The 19945-nt window shown below is 44.7% G+C and overlaps 1 protein-coding gene across 1 annotated transcript; it reads left to right on the top strand.

The window, feature by feature from the left end:
- Window positions 1-17943: 17943 nt before the first annotated feature.
- LOC107530501 (olfactory receptor 8B4-like) lies at window positions 17944-18873 on the top strand. Its single transcript, XM_016204273.2, has one exon. It carries the CDS (start codon window positions 17944-17946, stop codon window positions 18871-18873), a length of 930 nt encoding a protein of 309 aa, XP_016059759.2.
- Window positions 18874-19945: the final 1072 nt, after the last annotated feature.

The following is a 19945-nucleotide window of genomic DNA, read 5'->3' on the forward strand; positions in this document are numbered from 1 at the left end:
CCAGAGTTTACAGTCTCATTTCAAGGGTTATCTTGGTTGTGGTTGAAGCTAATTGGGAGCTTCACTATATAATATGATTGTCACTAGTCACGAATGGTATTGAGCACTTGAAATGTGGTCATCCAAACAGACATACTGTAGATATGCGAAGTAAGTGTAAGAGACACACTGAATCTTGGAAGAATATGAGAAATAATGTAAAATATCTCACTGATACTTTTTTTACTGATTACATGTTGAAATGATAACATCAGGGATATATCATGTTAAATAAAATATATCATTAAAATGAATTTATCTGTTTATTTTTTTAAGGTATCTACTAGAAAGTTTAGAATTATTTATGTGGCTCGCATTGTATTTCTATTGGGTGACACTGGTCTGGAGGATGTCATAGAGCACTAGGTGGCTTTGGGGATATATTTGGTTATCAGGACAGCACCAATGTATTGCATATTATTATTTTTAAAAAATAATAGATGGTATTTCCTGGCCAGGCTTTATTTTATTTTTGTTAGGCCTCACACAAAGGTATTTTTTCCATTGATTTTGAGAGAGAGTGGAAGGGAGGGGGGAGAGAGAGAGAGGGAGGGAGAGAGAGAGAGAGACATGGATTGGTTGCCTCCTGCATGCTCCCCAACCAGGTATAATAGCTTTTTGTCTGAGGTTTAAGTTGTATATTTTTCCTCAGTTTGTGATTTGGCTTTTGACTTTTCTTATAATAAACAATGTTTTAGCCCCGGCAGGTGAGGCCCAGTTGGTCGCAGTGTTGTCCCGGACACCAAAAGGTGGCGGGTTCCATTCCCGGTCAGGGCTCAGGCCCAGGAGGGGGCGGCCAGGAGGCACCCGGTCAGTGTTACGCCCTCACATTGATGTTTCTCTCTCTCTCTCTCTCTCTCTCTCTTCCTCTCCCTTCCTCTCTCTAAAAATCAATTTAAAAATCTTTTCATAAAAAAAAGATTTCAAACATTAAAAGAAAAAAAGAATGAAGTGAAAAGATCCAAAAGAAAAAGATGCAGCTCTCTGATTATCCACAAAGGAGCTGGTTTTGCTTTGCATGTAGCAACAGACCAGTGAGCGACAGGCTTTCCGAGTCGGAGCTGAGAAGCTAGGTTTCAGCTCCGTCATCTGTGTCTATAATTTAAGGCTGGATGGAGAGGACACACAGGAATAAGAAGAGGGGGTCCATTTTCGTTATTAATGTTGTGTTTGGCCTTGATTAAAAGGCAGGAGGGCGTTTCAGGGAGAAGATAAATGTGTTTCACTTGGCTGGGTTTTAGCCTGTTGACGGTGCAGGACGGAGGCCTGAGCTACACGTACACCCGGCAGCTGTCAACTGTACTGACCTCTGACCGTGCCATGGACTATGTTTGCCAAAGATAAGTGATATTTTATAGCCCTGGGTCCCCAGCCTGTTTCGGCCAATGTTGTATGGTAATAATAATTAAATTATAATAGGTTTCAGTGGAGCCTGGGGGGAGAGGGGGCCGTTCAACAGCTCAAGCGGACTACCTAAGGCAACTGATGCAAGATCAACAAACCAATCGATGATGGGTGAGCCATAGGGAATGAATGGAATTACTCCGGGAACCCACATGGAGTGAGGAGATAGGAAAGCTGAGGCTGGAAGTGTGAGGAACTTCAACACTTGGCGATGGGCAGGGAGGGGCCCGCTGTGCTCACAGAGGACATCCCAGGCTGGAAGCATTTGCACTTTCCCAGGGCCACACAGCTGGATCTTTAGGCTCCTAAACCTGTTTGCTTCAACTGCACCGCCTTACTTCTGGAACTTTCCTAAAACTAGTCGTTAGGAAAGTTCCCTAGAGAAAGCTTTGAAAAGTAGAAAAAAAATGCTACAGAGGTTTTGTGGCTTTCCTGACCAGTAGAGATGTTAAAAAATAGCAAGTCTTCACCATCCTGCAATTAGGATTTCTGACCATCTCTGTCCAACAAGGAAAGTCTGTTGTGTTTTACAAGATTAGTAAATCTTCATTTTTAGGGTTAATTTTTTTTAAATCAACCAAGACATCCCCACTTTTGCCTGGAATAACCTGCCCTCTATCAAATAGCCTTTAAATAAGGCCACCCCTTGCATTTTCTCCCTCTAGCACAATCTCAGAACATGGTATGCCCTTAACAAGCCTTGAAATCATATACTTTATATTGCAAGTGTTGGTGCAATTGGCTTTTTATAGCCTATATATTCCTCAGATAAATGTCACTTAAAAATGGATCCCTATTTTAAGAGCCCCAAACTGTGGGCTGCGATGAAACTGAGCTCTGGGCAGCTCCTGACTTGGGAAGACTTCCCGGCTCTTCCTGTCACTTAGTAATTTTCCTTTGCCAGTCCTCAAAATGTCTTGACCCTGGAGGTCACAACCAAAAGGCTCACATCATCAAGCGTGACTGTCAGTTTAGTGCCAGCATCAGCATACGGCAAATGTCCAAAATACTTGCAGTAAAACCAGTTATGTGTAATCAACATTATTTATTTACCTTTTAGAAACGGGTTTGTTTGCCATGTAGGAAACCTGTTTATAAGAAACCTCTGGTGAAGCCCTTAAGTTCTGGAAAAAATAAGCGTATCCCCGAATCTATCAGGTTTCCAATGTGGGCTTTTATTAAACCGTATTTATATTCCTTTCTATTGAACTTAGTAAATATTATAAGCAGTGTGCACACTTGTCATCGCCCTCAATATCAGGTATGTGACTGAACAGCATTGCCACATATGATCTTGCCTTGTACTCACTTGTGATATAGTTGGGGCTGGGGAACTTCGACCCCAAAACAGCGGGTGAAAAGCAAAAGGCAGAATCTCACCAGGTGGATAAAAAGAGACGTGGAAGGATAAGGGTCTTGTGACACCTCATTAATTCGAAATTACTTATAAACCATGATGGTTGAACCTCGCACAATCCTGGGCGCCAGGTGTTGATGTCTCTGCTGACAGAAGGGTCACTGGGGCGCAAATGTCATATACTTACGGGGCCGGTGAGCGATGGGACTAGAGCCCAGGTCGCCTGGCCACCAAACCAGCGCAGAGCCCCTCCTTCGCCTTCTCTGACCCACTTACTGACCGCTGTCCCCCCCTTTGAAAACTTGCTTCCTTGGCCTTGACGCGTGGTTTCTGGGGCGCAGCTATTCACAGGATTTCCCGCCCGCGCCTGCGTCCAGGCCCATGTCCCACCGTCTGCTTCCTGCCGTCCCTCGTCCCTCGCAGATGACCCCGCAGATGACAGGCCGCTTTCCGGGGCTTCCCCTGCCCCCCGCCGCCCTCCCCTGCTGTTTGGGACTAACCCTCCTCTCCGATCACCCATCTGGCAAATCCGGTTAATTCCTCCGTCCCTGCAAACCCCCGAGGCTCAAGGCCTGTCAGAACTGAGATAAGCAAGCTGGATCCCCTTGACTCAAGGAAATGTTCTGGGGCCGAGTAAGATGATAAAAGCACCGACCTCATAGGATTTTTGTGAAAAGTAACTGAATTAATATGTGTAAAACACTTAGCATAGTTCCTGGCACATAGTAAGCATGTAGAAAATATGAAATATTAGTACTAGTATTAGTATACTTGAATCCATTAAATGATCAGTTTAAGCGTGCTAATTCTGCACTTTCTATAGATTATTCATTTTCTATAAAATACATAATATTTATAATTTATATAAATCTACCAGCAAAGTGCTTGGTACATAGGTGTTCACTACATGTTAATTACCCCCAAATCCTCAATATAGACTTCCAAGATTCCTTCTAATTCTATGTTAAAGACATATATCATTTATGTATAGATTTGTATGTAGGAATTGAAAATGCTTGATGAAAGTAAACTGAGCTGAAATATAATGCAGGACCACGTGGCTCCTAACGTTTGCTTTCTCAGGAGCTGACCGAGGCCATTTCCAATGAAGACATTTCAGCTGCCACCTTTTCTCTTCGGTGATGTCTGCGCCTCTTCTCATGAAATTGTAGCTTGTGTTTGGCCAGCTGGTGCGTAAGGATGGTCAGTGCACCCGAGGCCGACCTTGTGCCACCAGAAGTCTGAGGGCGAATGCTTGTGCACGGGAGATGCTGTATTGCATTTACATGTATCACAAGAGAAATGACACAAATAGACCATAATTTAAAAAAAGATGGAAAAAATAGAAATAAATGAAATAAAGAAGCACTATATAGAGATTCCAGTTTTCGAAAGAGGGCAGTTCTGCAACTAAAGGAACACAGTTAAGAATAGCTCTTCCTACACTGCTTCTCGCTTGGGCCTCATCTGCTCTTTAGGGAACATGACTTTAGTGAAACCCCAGTTGAGAAGGTTTTGAAATGTAGTTCCCATGGCAACAGGCTCCGAAGTGACATAAATCCAGAGGAACTTTCCTTGGTTGTTCTAGCATCCAAACAAGGATCCTCCAAGGCTCGTAGAGAAAAGTCAACTGGTAATGAAGTTTGGGTCTTCTTTGCTTTCTGTGCCCCCAAGGAGCTCTTCTCCTTTGGGGTTTATTTCGGGTTTGTTATAATGCTTAATTTTCTTTAATTGTGATTTGATGACGCTGGTGCGGAAGAGAGCAGAGACTGGGATGTATTGTTATCCCCATGACAGTGGCAAATTTCTACGTGTAAGATTTATGCTTTAGGCCCCTTGTTATTGAGTGGTGACCCAACCAGATCCCCGCGTGGAGCACTGACAAGCACTCGGTATATGCAAATGTCACCCAACACACACACACACACACACACACACACACACACACACACACACACACAGCACATATACACAAACCTGATCTAGGGGGTGTAATTATCTTGCCAAGTGTAGCCAGGCAGCTGCCAACATGGTTCTGATTATAAACCCAATTCATGATGACCCCAGCTGCCTCGCCCTGACCAAAATATACCTCTCATCAATTGAATGCTGTGTGACATTTCATAATTAGAGACCTGTTTTTTGGTTAAAGATTTTGTCTCATTTTTTTTTAAATGTCTGGAAGAGGGTCTGGAATGTGGATGATCCTAAGCAAGTCTTTATTAGACCGGGTTGATGAATTTGTGAGATTTTCCCTAAGAACGGGCTTTAACAGAGAATCAAAGGCAGAGCAAGTGTTAGGACTCTGAGAATAGGACTTTGAATATTTTGGGGGGAGGAATGTTGATCGAGATTAGAAATGGGTACAGAAAGAGAAGATTGGAGACTGCGAAGGAAACCTCACCTGACTCTGTAGTTTGGCCTTTGTGGTGTGGAGGAGAGTGGTTATTTGAAAAATAGGGCACTGGGGGTAGGACTGGAAGGAGGGAAAAAATAAATAATAAAGATCCTTGAGCCTCTCTGTGGATTAAGTATGTTGGAGAGATGGGCCTGAGATAGTTTTGAAGAAAAAAATATTACTTCAATCTCCTCTAACTTCTATCAGCTCTCTTCTCCCACCTCATAGTAGCCTCTCTCTTGCCCCCTTCAGGATGATCTAGCTCTTAGCAATCTTTTTCTCTCCCTCATTTCCTCCCTAAATTATACCTATTTTATATGTGTTCTATGTATATTTCCTATAACATTATCAAGGCTCTTCCATGTATCAGCCTCTTTTCTAGGCTCTTCCATTTTATGATTTAATTTAACCCTCACAACAGCCCTGTGAATTATTATTATTAGCTCCATTTTGCAGATGAGGAGCTTGAGAGTTGAGATTAATGAACATTCTGTGAGCTGGTACAAACCAGGTTCTACACTGGGCTCTAAAAATAAACGAGTGAATAAGCCTAGTTCCCACCCATCACAGTCCGTGGAGCCATGTGGATGGTAGTAAAGATAGCACTACGCAGTGAGCCCAAGGGCAGGGTACTGTAGGGTTTTGTCGCTAAACCCCAGGAGGGTGTGAGCTGATCATGATTTGAGATTCTAGTTCTTCTGCCATTTGGGAATTTTCATAGGACATATTTAAGACACAACAATTCCCTGGAACGTGGAATTTCAGGTACTTGATCAATTTAGTGATTTATATTTGATTTTCTAACCTGGAATCAACCAGGGGGAGGCCAGATCCATCTCTTTGACGCCCTTTGACATATTATGTAGAATAAGCCATGGAAGATGCAGAAAAGGAAGCATTTGCCCACGGGCAGGCAGGGGTGTTAATGTCTTCACACTTCCAGGTTTGCACACGTGCCAGAAGGTCTGAGTGGATCCCACAGACATTCCACACATTGTGACAGAGACGTCGCCATGGCGGAAAGCAGGGTGCACCTGGCATGGCTGAGGAACCGTGCTGCTTGGCACGAACTGTGTGCCCCCAGCTACCGCAGCAATAGTAGAAGCCAAAGGATGGACTGAATAATACGAAGTGAGACGGGAAACATGCCCGACACAGAGAGCTTGGCAAGGGGACCTGAACTCAGGGCCTCATAAAAATGTCAAGTAGAGGGTAGAGGACACCACAGCTGCAAGGCCAGGCCCACATTTTGTGATTTGCAATGTGCTAAACAGCTAGGAAAGGCCTTTTGCTCCATTTATCCGTTACTTGTTCTGAAAGCCCATCCCTTGTGCTCTATCCCTTTGCTGTGCTTTGAATTGATTTGTCTGAATTACAAGATAAAACATAGTGCCTGGAGGGACTGTTGCTTCAAGCCCTTGACACCCAGTAGCCCATTAGACTAATTGGTCTTCCTTGTCGCATCTGACCATGTCATTTCCCTGTTGAGAATGCTCCATGGAGTCACACTGCGCATACATCTCCCATCATGACATCCAGGTCGCTCCCCAGCATGACCCCAGGGTGCTGCTCCAGGCCTAATGTCCAATTATGTCTTTTACTTGTACCCCCGTTTCTGCCCAACTAAAGGCCAAGTGGGCTTCTACTGAGTCATTTGGAAAACCTTCATCTGAGGAGGTTAGACCATGTTTTATTCTAGTCTCTCCCACCAGGCAGCTCTGCGGTTGGGTCTCAGTTTTCCTGTCTGGAAGATAAAGGGTACAGGGGCTATTTCAGTGAACCCCAAACCCAGCTAAATATCCAGATCACTAAGGGAGCTTTAGAAGAGGAAACGGATTATCAAGTCCCACCCCTGGAGACTCTGACTTGCTTTGTCTTGATTGGAGCAGCAGGATATGTACTTTTTTTAGAAGTTTAAATATATTTTTAAAAATATATCTTTATTGATTTCAGAGAGAGAGAGAGAGATAGAAACATCAATGATGAGAGTCATTGATCAGCTGCCTCCTGCACACCCGACTGGGGATCGAGCCCGCAACCCGGGCCTGTGCCCCGATCGGGAATCGAACTGTGATCTCCTGGATCCTAGGTCGCCGCTCAACTGCTGAGCCACAGCCGGCCGGGCAGAACATGTACTTTTAATAAGCATATACATACTTACCTAGCTCCATTGTACAGCCAGATTTGTAAACATGAAATCTAGGCCCCCAAAGTGTATATTTGCTGTCACTGAGCTCAAGCAAGACTCTGAAAGACTGGGATACAGAGGGATAAGTTTTGTCATGAGAAAAGGAGAGGTAGAACAAGATCAAAGCAAGCAAAACGGGGGAACAAATGGTAGTGGGTCCGGCGGGGTGAAAGACATCAAGCGGAAAGGCCATCAGGGAGCCCAAAGGAGAGCTGAGAGGGTAGAGAACGGGCCAGCAAGGAGAATTCCAACAATTTAGCAGTTTGGGGGAAACACTGTTCTTAACTAATGGGGATTGTTCTTTACTGTCAAGTTCAGATTCCAAGAGATGACAGAGAAGATCTGTTTCTTCCTGCACTAGATATGGTGCAAGTCCTGTGATAAACTGGGGTTTAAGTGGTGTGTATAGTGCTCTCCTTGAACTTGAATAGCATTTTATTTTTACTCTTTCTAGGTCTTACACATTTTTTGCATATTTAGTTATATGTGTCCTATCATCTTTTCCAAGAGAATGTCAGAGCCTTGAAGGCAAGGCTGTATACATTTGGTTATTTCTCACAGAGAGATATTAAATGCAAGATATTGTTAAGATATGGAGTTAGATTTACTTAGATTTCGTATGTCCTTTGTAATTTAACATCAATTAAATTGCATCTCTAAAATGGGAGTGATAAAACCCAGTTCAACAATTGGGGGGTGAATTAAAATGGAGTATTATATGTAAAATGGCACTGATCCTGGCACGCTGGGGTGAGTGTGCAATAAATAATAAAGTATTATTTTTGCACAATTTGCATTTTACCGAGCAGATCCTAACTGAACAAGTAATGTTTTTAAAACCCCATTCAAATATTATCAAGGGTATAAGCAAAAAATTCCTCTTTTTTAAAGTTAATTTCTAGGGCTGTGATCCCAGGGGAACCTCTGGCTTCCTACTTCTAATCAGGTCCCCAGATCTCCAAACCCAGAATAAAACTGCTCAGTGTCCTGTCACCAGCTGGCACTGAACACAGGCACGAAGGCTGGCTCCCTTGTGCAAGCTGGAGAAAAAGCCCCGGGCAAAGCCTCTGCAGCCCTGAAAGGATTCGCCCTGATCCTTCAGCCAGGACAGAGCTAAAGGGATCCTCTCTTAGCTCTTCCGTCTGTGCGCCCTGTGACCGGTTCGTTATCTGTCTGGACAGCTGAGGGTCAGTTGGACCAAAAGCTGCATCGCTGAAGCTTCAGGCTGGAGGAGGGTTAGCGACTGAACCTGGGCTGAACTGTCCCTAAATCACGGGTCGCAGGCGGGGGTGGCCTGCAGGACGATCGCCTTGCCTTTTCTGTCTGTCCAGCTGGACCATGCAGTGAGCGCTCTGGGCCCAGCTGGGCCGGTCTCCCCTCTGGGAGGACTTTCCCCAGAGATTGCCCACAGGTTTGGTGAACCTGAGCAGAAACCAGAGTTGGCAGGACACATAAATGGACCAAAGGAAGGATCTGGGCGACTGCGCAGCTCATCCTTGGGACGCTGCTTCCCCGCAGCACCTGCTCTCCCTGCGGGAGCAGGCCCAGCTCCAGAGGCAGCTGCCAGGGCGTTGAGTTTATCTTTCCCATTTTAAGCATCCTTTAATTTTAATTTTTATCTTTTTTATCTCAGGGAGAAGAAGGGAGAGGGAGAGAGAGAGAGAAACATCAATGATGAGAGTCATTGATCGGCTGCCTCCTGCACGCCCCCTACTGGGGGTCGAGCCCACAACCCGGACATGTGCCCTGACCAGGAATCGAACCTCGATCTCCTGGTTCGTGGGTTGATGCTCAACCGCTGAGCCACGCCGGCCAGGCACAGTTTTTAAATATTTAAATATTTAATTCTTAAATATTGTTTTAAAATAATATTTTAAATATTTCATCTTTAAATATTATTAAAACTATAGGCTACATTTCGTAGACCTTAAGAATCATTTAATTCAGTTCTCTCGTATTTCTGAGAATAGATACAGGCTTAGGCACCTTCCCTAAGGTCACTCGGTTACTCACCAGCAGAACTGGGACTAGAATTGAGCTCTTGGCTTCTAGCACTGCCTGCTTTCCATTAGGGACTCGCTTTCTTTCTCCCTTCGCCCTGGAAGCTTTCACTTCAAATGTGAGCTGCTCCGGGACGTTAAAATCTAGTTCTGTCTACAGAAATTCCGTGCAACCAGTCAAGGGCTAATTTTAAATATCACATTTTTGCAAGAAAGTAGGAGGTATAGGATTTTGTTGAGATGGTCTTGGCTAAGTGACCAGGCAAGTTCTGGAGGAATTTTGCAGAGTGTGCGGGGGAAGTGTGCCAGGACCCACAGAGTGTCAAGCATGGCACCTCCTGAGACTGCTGTGTGGGGCTTCAGGCACTTGGACTTAAGGGATTTGGCAATGCTGGGAGGAAGACTTTCTAGAACAGGTCAGGGTTATGAAGGACAGGATTTGGAAATGACTTCCACACAGTCATTTCTTTGTTCAGTTTCAAGCCGTGCTTGTAAAGTCAGGGTGAAGAATTCTGCAGCTCAGGGAGCTCAGCCAAGGACCTGGAGACTTTCAGGGGCACAGAAAACCTCATGTCACAAGCCAGTCCTCAGGTCAGCACCGCACAGCAGGCGGCCAGCGGAGGAAATAGCCACCGACTTAGGGTGCTGCCTGGGAGGGAGACTGCGTGGGGTCCCTGTGCTCCTCTCCAGGTCTACTTTCCACCCCTTTGTGCCTTATACAAGTCCGGGAGGCATTCCCTGATGGGGCCTGTCGGTGGGCTCTCTTGCCCTCAGGTTTCTGCTTGGGATTGGCCAAAGGCAGCTTCCAGAATCGGCAGAGGAGGTCAGAGGGTGGTGGGAGTGAGCTACTGTTATGCTCATGTCCCTCCTTCCCTCCAGGAGGCCGCACTCTCAGTACCTGAGTGCCCCTGTCCGTCCCGGCCACAGTGCCTTTGTTTCTTCATGCCAAGGGGGTGACGTCTCTCTGCTTTTCTGTCCCTTTGCTTTTCTCTCAACCAGCCTTTTGCCTACACCCCCAAACCAGCCCCTTCCTTATGTTTTTCAATCGCACTGCTTCAGCAGCTCGCCTGCTTTCTGGGGGGGCTGGGGCTGCTGCACTTTCCAGAAAAGGGTCGGGGAGCTGTAGGCTCGGGCTTGCAGGCCACAGCCTCACGGCGCTGCGCAAAGGCGGGGAGGCCTGCCTTTTGGTTGGAAAGAAAATCATAAGTGTAAACGCTTCTGTGAGGCGACGAAACGTGAACAGCTGCGAGCATACTTCTGATTACGAGACTCTCTTGGGGAAAATTCTCTTCTAGCTGGAAAAATGAAGTTCGGGTGGGCACATGGTTTTGCCTTTGGGGTGGTTCGGGTCAGCAAAAGGGAGTGAGAGGGACAGGAGAGGATGGTGCTTTGACAGCACAGGACAGATGGACGGTCCTGAATGCGGGTGACCGGCAGGAGAGGGGCAGCCTGGAGACTCAGGCAGAGCAGAGACTAGGGAGCTGGAGGGTAGGGTCAACCCTGGAACTCTTTCAGCTTTTGCTCTGCAGCTCTGCGACCTTACCCAGGTTACTTGATGTCTCTAAGCATCAATGCCTTTCTCTTTAATTCTTTTTGAAGAACTATTAAGACAAATGCTAAGCGCTCAGTAAATTTTCTTCCCATTCCTGCTAGATCCCCTGCCTCCTAGTACCCACAACATTTTCACAAATTTATTGTATGAACTTGGGACAATTATTTTATATTTCTGTGCTCATGCCTGATTCTATGAAAAATGATTATGCTCGATCAGATAATTTCTACATCCCAATATATATATTGAGTGGTACATGTTCATTTAAAATTATGACTGAGGAATCAACAGTGAAAGGAAAACCTCCCTTCCCTCCAGTGCTGTGGTCCTCCTGTATCTAGCTAGAGACGACTGGTTTGGGGACTTCTGTGTATATTATTTCAGAATATTTTTCTGCCTGTGTAGTTGTGATGGCTTAGGCAGGTTTGCAAAAACTATATGCATATATGTGTATACGTGTGATAAATAATGGACATGTATACCACCCAGACAGACGTGATCAAGTCAACTTGATCTTTAACTTTATTTTTCATTCTGTAACACACCGTGAACAGCTTTCCACGTGATTAAATATACATGAAAATCATGATTTTTAATGACTGCTCCCATTGCGTTGAAACTGGAGGGTCAGCGGAACGATGTGAAATGATTCCACTCACTGCCCAGAAGGACAACATGGGGCCCTTCTTTTTATTTTCTTTTTTCTTTTTAAAGAGCTCTTGAACAGACGTGTTTGCCTGAGGATTCGAAATCCCTTTCTGTATCCTAAGGGTGGCTTTCTCTCTCGTTTCTTCTTGGGTGTCACATTCTGTGCGCCCCTCCCACCACTTTATTTCAGGTTTCCTTGGCTCCAGTGCCACCCTTCCTCTGCATCTTTCACTGAAATTCTAAGGGCCCGCCTGGGGGTGCCCCTCGCGCTCTGCTCGCAGGGACCGCCGCGGAGTTCAGGCTCTGGTGCCCGGCCGCCGGTGCGCGGCCTGCGGTTGCAGCCTCGTTTGTGCTTTGCACCTCACACCCCCTCACACCCCCTCACACCCCCTCACACCCCCTCACACCCCCTCGCCTTCATAAGTCTCCGGCAGGTAAATAAAGAACCAACCCTTTCTCTTCCCTCTCGTTTTCCAGACTCCACCCCAACTGATGAGAAATTGGGAGGAAGACTTTATTATGTGGCTCAGTGTGACCCAGCCCCTTTCTATGGCCCCTCTCCCCATTTTGAGTTAGGATGGGCACTTCCTCGGGACCCCCACTCATCTCTTCCATTGGCAACCCTTATCCTTTGTAGAGAAGACCAACTGTTGCCCAGCTCAGCTTAGACCTGAATTCATGAATTTAGTCTATGTTGTGCACTCCAGGGGATTCCAAGGCCTCATTGTAGACGTACATCCAAGGTAGGTCTTCCGGTCAACCTTATCAGCAGTAAAGCTGGCATTTTTTTCTATCTGACTTCTGCGTCTAATTTCTCAATTGATTCTGACTCAGAAGAAAAAAAAAAAGGGTGATACGATTTATTATCACCATTAATCACACCCCAACTATCTCCTCCCCCTCTCTGCCATGTGACACCTGCCATCCCCCAAATTTGCAGTGCTTTCCCCCCTTATGACCTTTTATATTTCCTTTGAGATTCCCTTTTGCTCAGAGTGTCCTCCTGATTTTTCTCTGCTGGGAAACCTCTACTTACCGTCAAGATGACCAGCAATGCATTTCTAAAACCATATCCTAAAACATATTGTGCATTTCCATAATAACAATGTAATAATTGGAGACTTTCTGAATAAAGATCTTGCATGAAATAACCTGTTATAAAAGAAAGGATACACTTTCTATAATACTCTCTAAGTTATTTTTAAGAGTAAACTTATTTTCTAAGTTTTACAAAGTGCGCAAAAAGCAATTCCATGTATTAAACCATGGTGGTGGTGTTAAAACAAAGAAAAAGCTATTCCATGATTTTATTAGGAATCTCAAAGACAATATAGTGATTATAGAGCCCATGAAAAATAGAACCCTATCATAACATTGACCAACTAATCATACACTAGCCCCTTAATCATCAATAAAAATAATTATTGTACCATTAGTTCCTTAGATGTTAAACATAATGATAATAATAATTATTATTGTTGTTGGTATGGCCCACACTGCATTTAAAAAGCTAGCCAGATAATTCATTGAATGCATTTCTGTTTACCCAGCATAGAAACTTATTATTCATTCTACTAACCAGTGTAATTTAGCTTCTTAAAGAGAGGAAGAGTCACCAAAGAACTGAATGTTTGAAAAGCTTTGTGCAGGAGTTTGAAAAAGTGTCTCTGGAATTTAAAACGTTTGTTTATTTTATTCTCCAAACTCATCCAAACCTTTCCCTGGAAGAGAAAAGGTCATTTAAAATAAAGCAGAACTTTGAGGGAGAGTTTCTTACAGCCCCTTAAGAAGGTGATTTTGGCAGGTGTGCCTGCCCCCCTCACAGGGATATGAGAGAGTTGCCCCACAGCCTGGACTGCTTTCCTCTCTCCGCTCTCTGCACACAGCCTCCTTAATCTCCAGCCCCTCTTACACCATCCAGGGTTGTTGACTGCAAACAGTGGGAGTTGATTCTTGTTAGCTTTGGAGAAAAAGAGTGTTAATTGGGAAGAAATGGGACTCTTAGTTCACAGACTCTTAGAGGAAGCTGAGGAACCAGCTCTGGGAGCCAAGAAGGATTTAGAAGAAGCCCAGGTGGTGGAATAGCATCCAAGTTACACCACTGAACCATCTGGTCAGGCTGTGCTGCCCACTCTTGCTGGCACCATTAACACCCAACATGTGTCATTGACTGGTAGATTCTTTGTCTTTGCCAAAATAGAATACAAATTGTTCCTGTTTCTTTGTGTTACTTACCCTACACTCAGAGTCCCGCATGGGAACATGACGAGTTGAGGTCAGGTCTTATGTTCTCTGGAGAAATTTCACAGAAGAAGGCCAAGTTCTGGCTCCAACCAAGGCTCATACAAGAGCAGATTCCCAGGGGTGTTTATTCCTTCCCAAACACTGAAGGAGGTTCAATGCTGGACAGTCACAAACAAGTAACTCTTTTTATTCCTACTTACATTTTAGTTTTAAACCTGAATTTCACTTCCTCAGGGAGGCCTTCCCTGACTTTCCAGACTTAGGACAGCCCTGTTAAATGGTTTCATAGCACCCCAGAACTTATCACTAGCACACTTATTGTACTTCTAATGAGTTATGTGTAAGTATTGTTTATTATAGGCTTCTCCATCTAGATTATATATTTGACAGGGCAGGAGCTATGTTTGTTTTGATCATTGCTTTATTCTCAAAGCAAAGCACAGGGCCTAGAATGTGGTAAATATTCTCTCCATATCTGTTGGGCCTTCTCTGTTTCTATATTTCTTAAATTATATTTCTAAGTTGCAGACTTTTTGCTCTTCCCACCACCCCCCTTCAGCTGATGCTGACTGCTGGGTAATTTCTTTAGATCTACCCTCCAATTTACTTATTTTCTCTTCAGCTGTGTCTAATAGGCTGTTTAACATATTCATAAAGTTTTAAATTTCAACTATCATGTATTCACTTCTAAAAGTTAATTTAATACTTGTTTAATCTGCCTTATTAATTTTGTTGGTTTCTTCATCATACTTTCAATTTGTTCTTTTTTTTCTTTGAACACATTAATGTACTTACATTTATTTTGTGTTCTGTCCCTGAAGAGCCTAGCAATTTTGCCAGGTCTGGTTCTGTAGCTTGTGGTTCATCTTTCATGGTGATTCTCATTCCTAGTGGTTTCATTTGTTTGCTTAGTGATTTCCATTAAGAGCTCATGATCTAATATTTACCTGGAAAAATTTCTTTGATATCTGGATTTAAATTGTATTCTCCAGAATTCATATTCTTTGTGTATAATATGATTTTTTTACCTGAAACACAGAGGTGGTTAGAAATTCATAGGGAATATTTTTTCTTTTTCTGCTCTTCTACAGCCAAGGCCAAGTTAGACACACATCTTTTCCTTCTTCTTCTGTGGGCTTTTTCTTCCTCTGATTTAGCCATGGAAGATGTTTCCCTTTGGGGATCCAGTATGGAGAGTCAATAATGGTTCCAAACTCCCAACCTTCTTGAGTCCCAGGCTTTATCTCTTATGTCCTGCATTGTCAACTCAATTAAATCCTGACTTAGAACCACAGGAAATCCACTAGTTCCCCAAGGGCAAACCCAAGTTCAGTGCTTGCACTCCCCTCTGGGTTCTTGCTTTTTTATCTTTTATCTTTTGCTTTCGCAGGAATTCACTTCATTTCTGCAAGCTCAAAGATGAACAAATAAATGACTTATATTTTATCCAGAATTCTAAGTTTTGTTCTTTCAGGAGAGATTTTCTGATTATAAAGTTTTTAAGACTGCTGGAACTATCTGGCCTTAATAAATACTTATTAGGTGATGAGTAAATAAATAAGTTAACTTCTACTCTAATGAACAGAGATAAATCTTCCTCACTCTTTCATTGCTGGGCCATTGCTACATATCTGCTAAACTGATATTTAAGGGGAAATGCAGTAAGATATTATATGTACTAAAAAGAAATGCCTATTTTCTTCATAAAATAAACCTCAAAAACATCATTAAAATATGGAACTGGAAGGAGATTTTCAGAGTAGTGAGGGGAATTTGGATCAAGTAATCCAGACATGTACTAGAAATTCCCTTGGCCATTTCCCTTGAGTATTTTTTCTGATGTCCACCCACTAACATGGAAGCCCTAAAGGGCTTCTGCTCTACCTCAGCATTGGATAAATGACAATAAACTTGATGCTCTCTGGTGTATCTTGAGACAAAGTCAAATGGTTCAGTTATGACTATCCTGAAGGCTAGGAGATTACAAAAGAGAAGTAAGAGTGGGGGAGACAGACAAAAGAGAAGAGAGGGAAAGGGAGAGGGAGATCAATTGTAGGAAGAACTGCTTTGTCACTAGAGAATGACAGGATTAAAAACTTCAGGTACAACTCCTGTTGCACCTTGAGCCTGTACACATCTATAAAGTGAACTCATGCAGGTAAGTGTGTGCTTTCTTACATATTGATGTAATATTTTGATCATTTCATATATAGCAAAGGCCTGCCTGTGGCTCTTAGTAGAGCTGAGAGCAGGTGGTGTTTGTGGAGGTGCTGGTGTGGTGTCTCCACTGTTCTCAGCAGCTCAAGGTGCTAGAAACATGTTGTCTGAGGTGCTCTCTCTGTAGCACCTACAACTCTGATCTAACTTATTTTTATAATTCTCAGAACTCCCTTTGAAAACTTGGGAATGGTGGCTAAAATAGGTTTGGGGCCACTCTCCTTAAAGTCAAGCTCAAGTGTTGGAGTTAATGAAGGAGAGGAAAAAATGAGGCCCCAACCTCACACAGGAAGTCCTGAAATCCCTGGAGTAAAAGTCAAGTTCGAGTGGAACATCTGAGTCCCAAGGTGCTGTGTAAGCATCATAATCCCAACCAGAAACAAAGAGTGCAATTTCTTCCCTACAGGGACAATCTGAAAAACTCCCAGGGAAATTGTGTCTAATGAGGTCCCTGAGGCCATCAAATAGCATAAAGTTCATGATATGCTAGCCGGGGTTCTGATGAAAATGAGGGTTGCTATTTTTTTCTCCTGAAGTTGATGTAGACCAGCTAAGAAAATCCACAAACAGAAATCTCAGCCTATTCCTAGAGCACCTGGAGACTGGGGTCTGTAGAAGCTCTGATTCTCAGCACCAGGGAATCAGAAGCATTAACACTTGAGGCTGCCTGCTTTATGCACTAACACCATCTTCTGCTTTGGGCTAATGAAAAAAGTGACGCATACAGCTCAACACTGAGGGAGCCAGGGAAAAGGAAGGTGAATGTCTGAATCCCAAATTCTCTGACGAGCTTCTCATAAACCCACAACCAAGAGGTCTAGGAGGTACTGATCCCTCCCCTGCTCTCTACATTGACTTTGATGTGAGATGGAGTGAAGGGGTTTAGAGGAAGAAGGTAGGATGTGCAGAGACAGCAGGGGGCACTATTGGCTTCCTCTCCAGGTGCGTGGGGGAGAGAGGACCCCGTGTCTGACTGGGAGAGGGGGGCAGAGAATGGGAGACATGAGAGCTCTCAGTACATCCTGAGGCAGTGGGCTTCAGGTTGTACTCCTGGCCCTTGGGATGTCTTTCTGAGAATCCTTGGGCAGCCAATTCAGGTACTCAATCTCCTTATTTCTCAAGGTGGAACAGGATTCTTGCTGTCCATGCTAACAGACTCTAGCCTAGATTCATGATCAACCCAGTGGAGCTGAGATATAGTCATAGGCACATGTCAGTAGCTCAGCTGGGGGCATAAATGAGAGAATGTTACCCAACCAAAGCCCATGTGCCCTACTCTTCAAAAGGCCACAACTCAAAACATCAAGGTTTGAAGTCAGTAAAGGTTTAGTGATGGAAAAGGTGCCAACCAAGAAGATGGGAGACCTAGTGGTGCCCCCAATCCATCTTGCTCACTGGACTAGATTAAGGGTTTTTAAGGGGCTTAGGGGAATGGATGTGTGGAAGTGCTGGTGAGGCAGGTGTTCATTGGAGGACCTTGGAACTTGGCCATTTATCGTAAAGGGACGTCAACACTGGATCTTCCTGGACAGCAAACCCTTGGCTTCTAAAGCATTCTGCTGTTCGAGTTCCAGTTATGTCCTGGTCCTTTGGTTCCATGATGGGCATGGGGGTGGGGGCAAAACTTTGGTTCTTGGTGCTGCTGGGGCCAAAGTTCTCTCATCTGTGCAGGCTTCAGCTGCATGACTTGTGCTTTTGGTCTGTTGTCTCTGAAAAACAACTGAGCACCTCATCACACAGGGTAGAACCATTCTGAGCTGGTTCCACAGTTACAAGAAGAAAGGCAAAGGGGGGGGCACCCACGCACTGTCCCCTCTCTTCTGTCACCCAAGCCTGTGCTTCGCATCAATCTATGTATTCTGTCCCTTATTTCCACAGCCAGCTCCCCAGAAGAGAATGACTCTGAGAAACGGCTCCTCGGCGACTGAGTTTATCTTTGTGGCCTTCTCGGGACAACCAGAGCTCCGTTTCCCCCTCTTCTTCCTCTTCTTGGGGGTCTATGTGTTTACCGTGTTGGGCAACTTGGGCTTGATCACCCTAATCGGGCTGAATTCTAACCTTCACACTCCAATGTACTTTTTCCTCTTCAACTTGTCTTTTATAGATCTCTGTTATTCTTGTGTCTTCACTCCCAAAATGCTGAATGCTTTTGTGTCGGGAAATATCATCTCTTATGTGGGCTGCATGGCTCAGCTGTTTTTCTTCTGCTTCTTTGTCAACTCCGAGTGCTACGTGCTGGTGTCAATGGCCTACGATCGCTACGTGGCCATCTGCAACCCCCTGCTGTACACGGTCACCATGTCGCCCCAGGTCTGCGCCCTGCTGATGTCTGGGTCCTACGGGGTGGGGTTTGCCGGGGCCGTGGCCCATACCGGAGGCATGCTGAGGCTCACCTTCTGCGACTCCAACGCCATCGACCACTATCTGTGCGAAGTTCTGCCCCTCTTGCAGCTCTCCTGCACCAGCACCCGTGCCAACGAGCTGCTGTTCTTTGTGGTCGTCGGCGTGGTCATCGTGACATCCAGCATCAGCATCTTCGTCTCTTACGCTTTCATTCTCTCCAGCATCCTCCGCATCCCCTCTGCCGAGGGGAGGGCCAAAGCCTTCAGCACGTGTGGCTCCCACCTGACTGCTGTGGCTCTGTTTTTTGGGTCAGGGGCCTTTACCTATTTAACAACCTCCTTTCCCGGATCCGGGGACCAGAGTAAATATGCTTCGGTCTTCTACACCAATGTTGTTCCCATGCTCAACCCTTTGATCTACAGTTTGAGGAACAAAGATGTCAAACTTGCCCTGGGTAAAACCATGAAGCGACTGCTCTTCTGACGGTTCTGTTTGTACCAGTTAATTACCGGGAAGCATCATAATATCTTTTGATGTGCGGGTGGAAGAATTTTCTTCTTTTTTCTCCAGTAGGGTCTTCTCTCCACTTTGAAACTTAGAAGTCTCTTGCTTATACTCTTCTTGAGGGTTATACTATTTTGTACTAGTTAAGTTGCTTCATTGTATGCAATTTAGCGTCGATTAAGTGGCTATTGTTTACTTGGCTCTACAGTAGGCCCAGAGGTTAGTAAGATGAGGCCCCATGCCTTCTATCATTTTTGTGGTAGGCTGAATGGGTTCATCCAAGTGACATTTCTGGCTGGGACATGGGGTAAGTGGTGGTACAAGGGTCCGAAAGACCAAATGTAGATACCTTGCGCCATAGGCATAGTCTTCCAGCTCCCAGGAAGATTGCTTGGCTAGGAAGATCATAAATCATCTCTTGCGTATACATAGATGTACATGCAAGCGAAGGCTTCACCCAAGAGTTCTTTACATGGTCTGAAGTGTAAAATTAAATCAAAACTAAAATATTTCATTTCCAAGTTTCTGAACTCTTAGGCCTTGGAATAGTAACCATGGGGTAGGCGGTGTTGTAATTGTGCCAGTTTCTGGGGCTCTGGATGCTGAGGCTGAAAGCAAAAGAACAAAGGAGAGCTCCGTGGATGTCCAGGATTATGCTAACTGCCACCTCTACCCTGCCCTGGAGATACCGTGTTCACGAGGGGGCATTGGGGAGAATCCTTCTATTCTTTAAAGTAACTTTAGAATTTACCATCTCTAAGAATGTGTGTGTGTGTGTTATACTTAACTGTTAAAGAATCAGGAAAAATGAGGAATTTTGAGTGCCAAAGCCACTGTGAACTACTCTACGATGCTGCTGCTATTCTATATTGAATAGCCCAGATTCTGAGGACTACATCTGCATAAACTGCCCTGAGCGTAGGCAGGAAGGTGAACCTAGGGCCAGACCAACCCATGTGGAGAGGTGGGGTGAAGACTCATGCTGTAGGCAGAAGAATGGGGTGCACTCTGAGAAGAGGCTAGAACTTGGGGTGCCTTTGAGGACACCCTC

This window comes from Miniopterus natalensis, chromosome 20, assembly GCF_054644295.1.
Source record: "Miniopterus natalensis isolate mMinNat1 chromosome 20, mMinNat1.hap1, whole genome shotgun sequence".
NCBI classification, from domain to species: Eukaryota; Metazoa; Chordata; class Mammalia; order Chiroptera; family Miniopteridae; genus Miniopterus; species Miniopterus natalensis.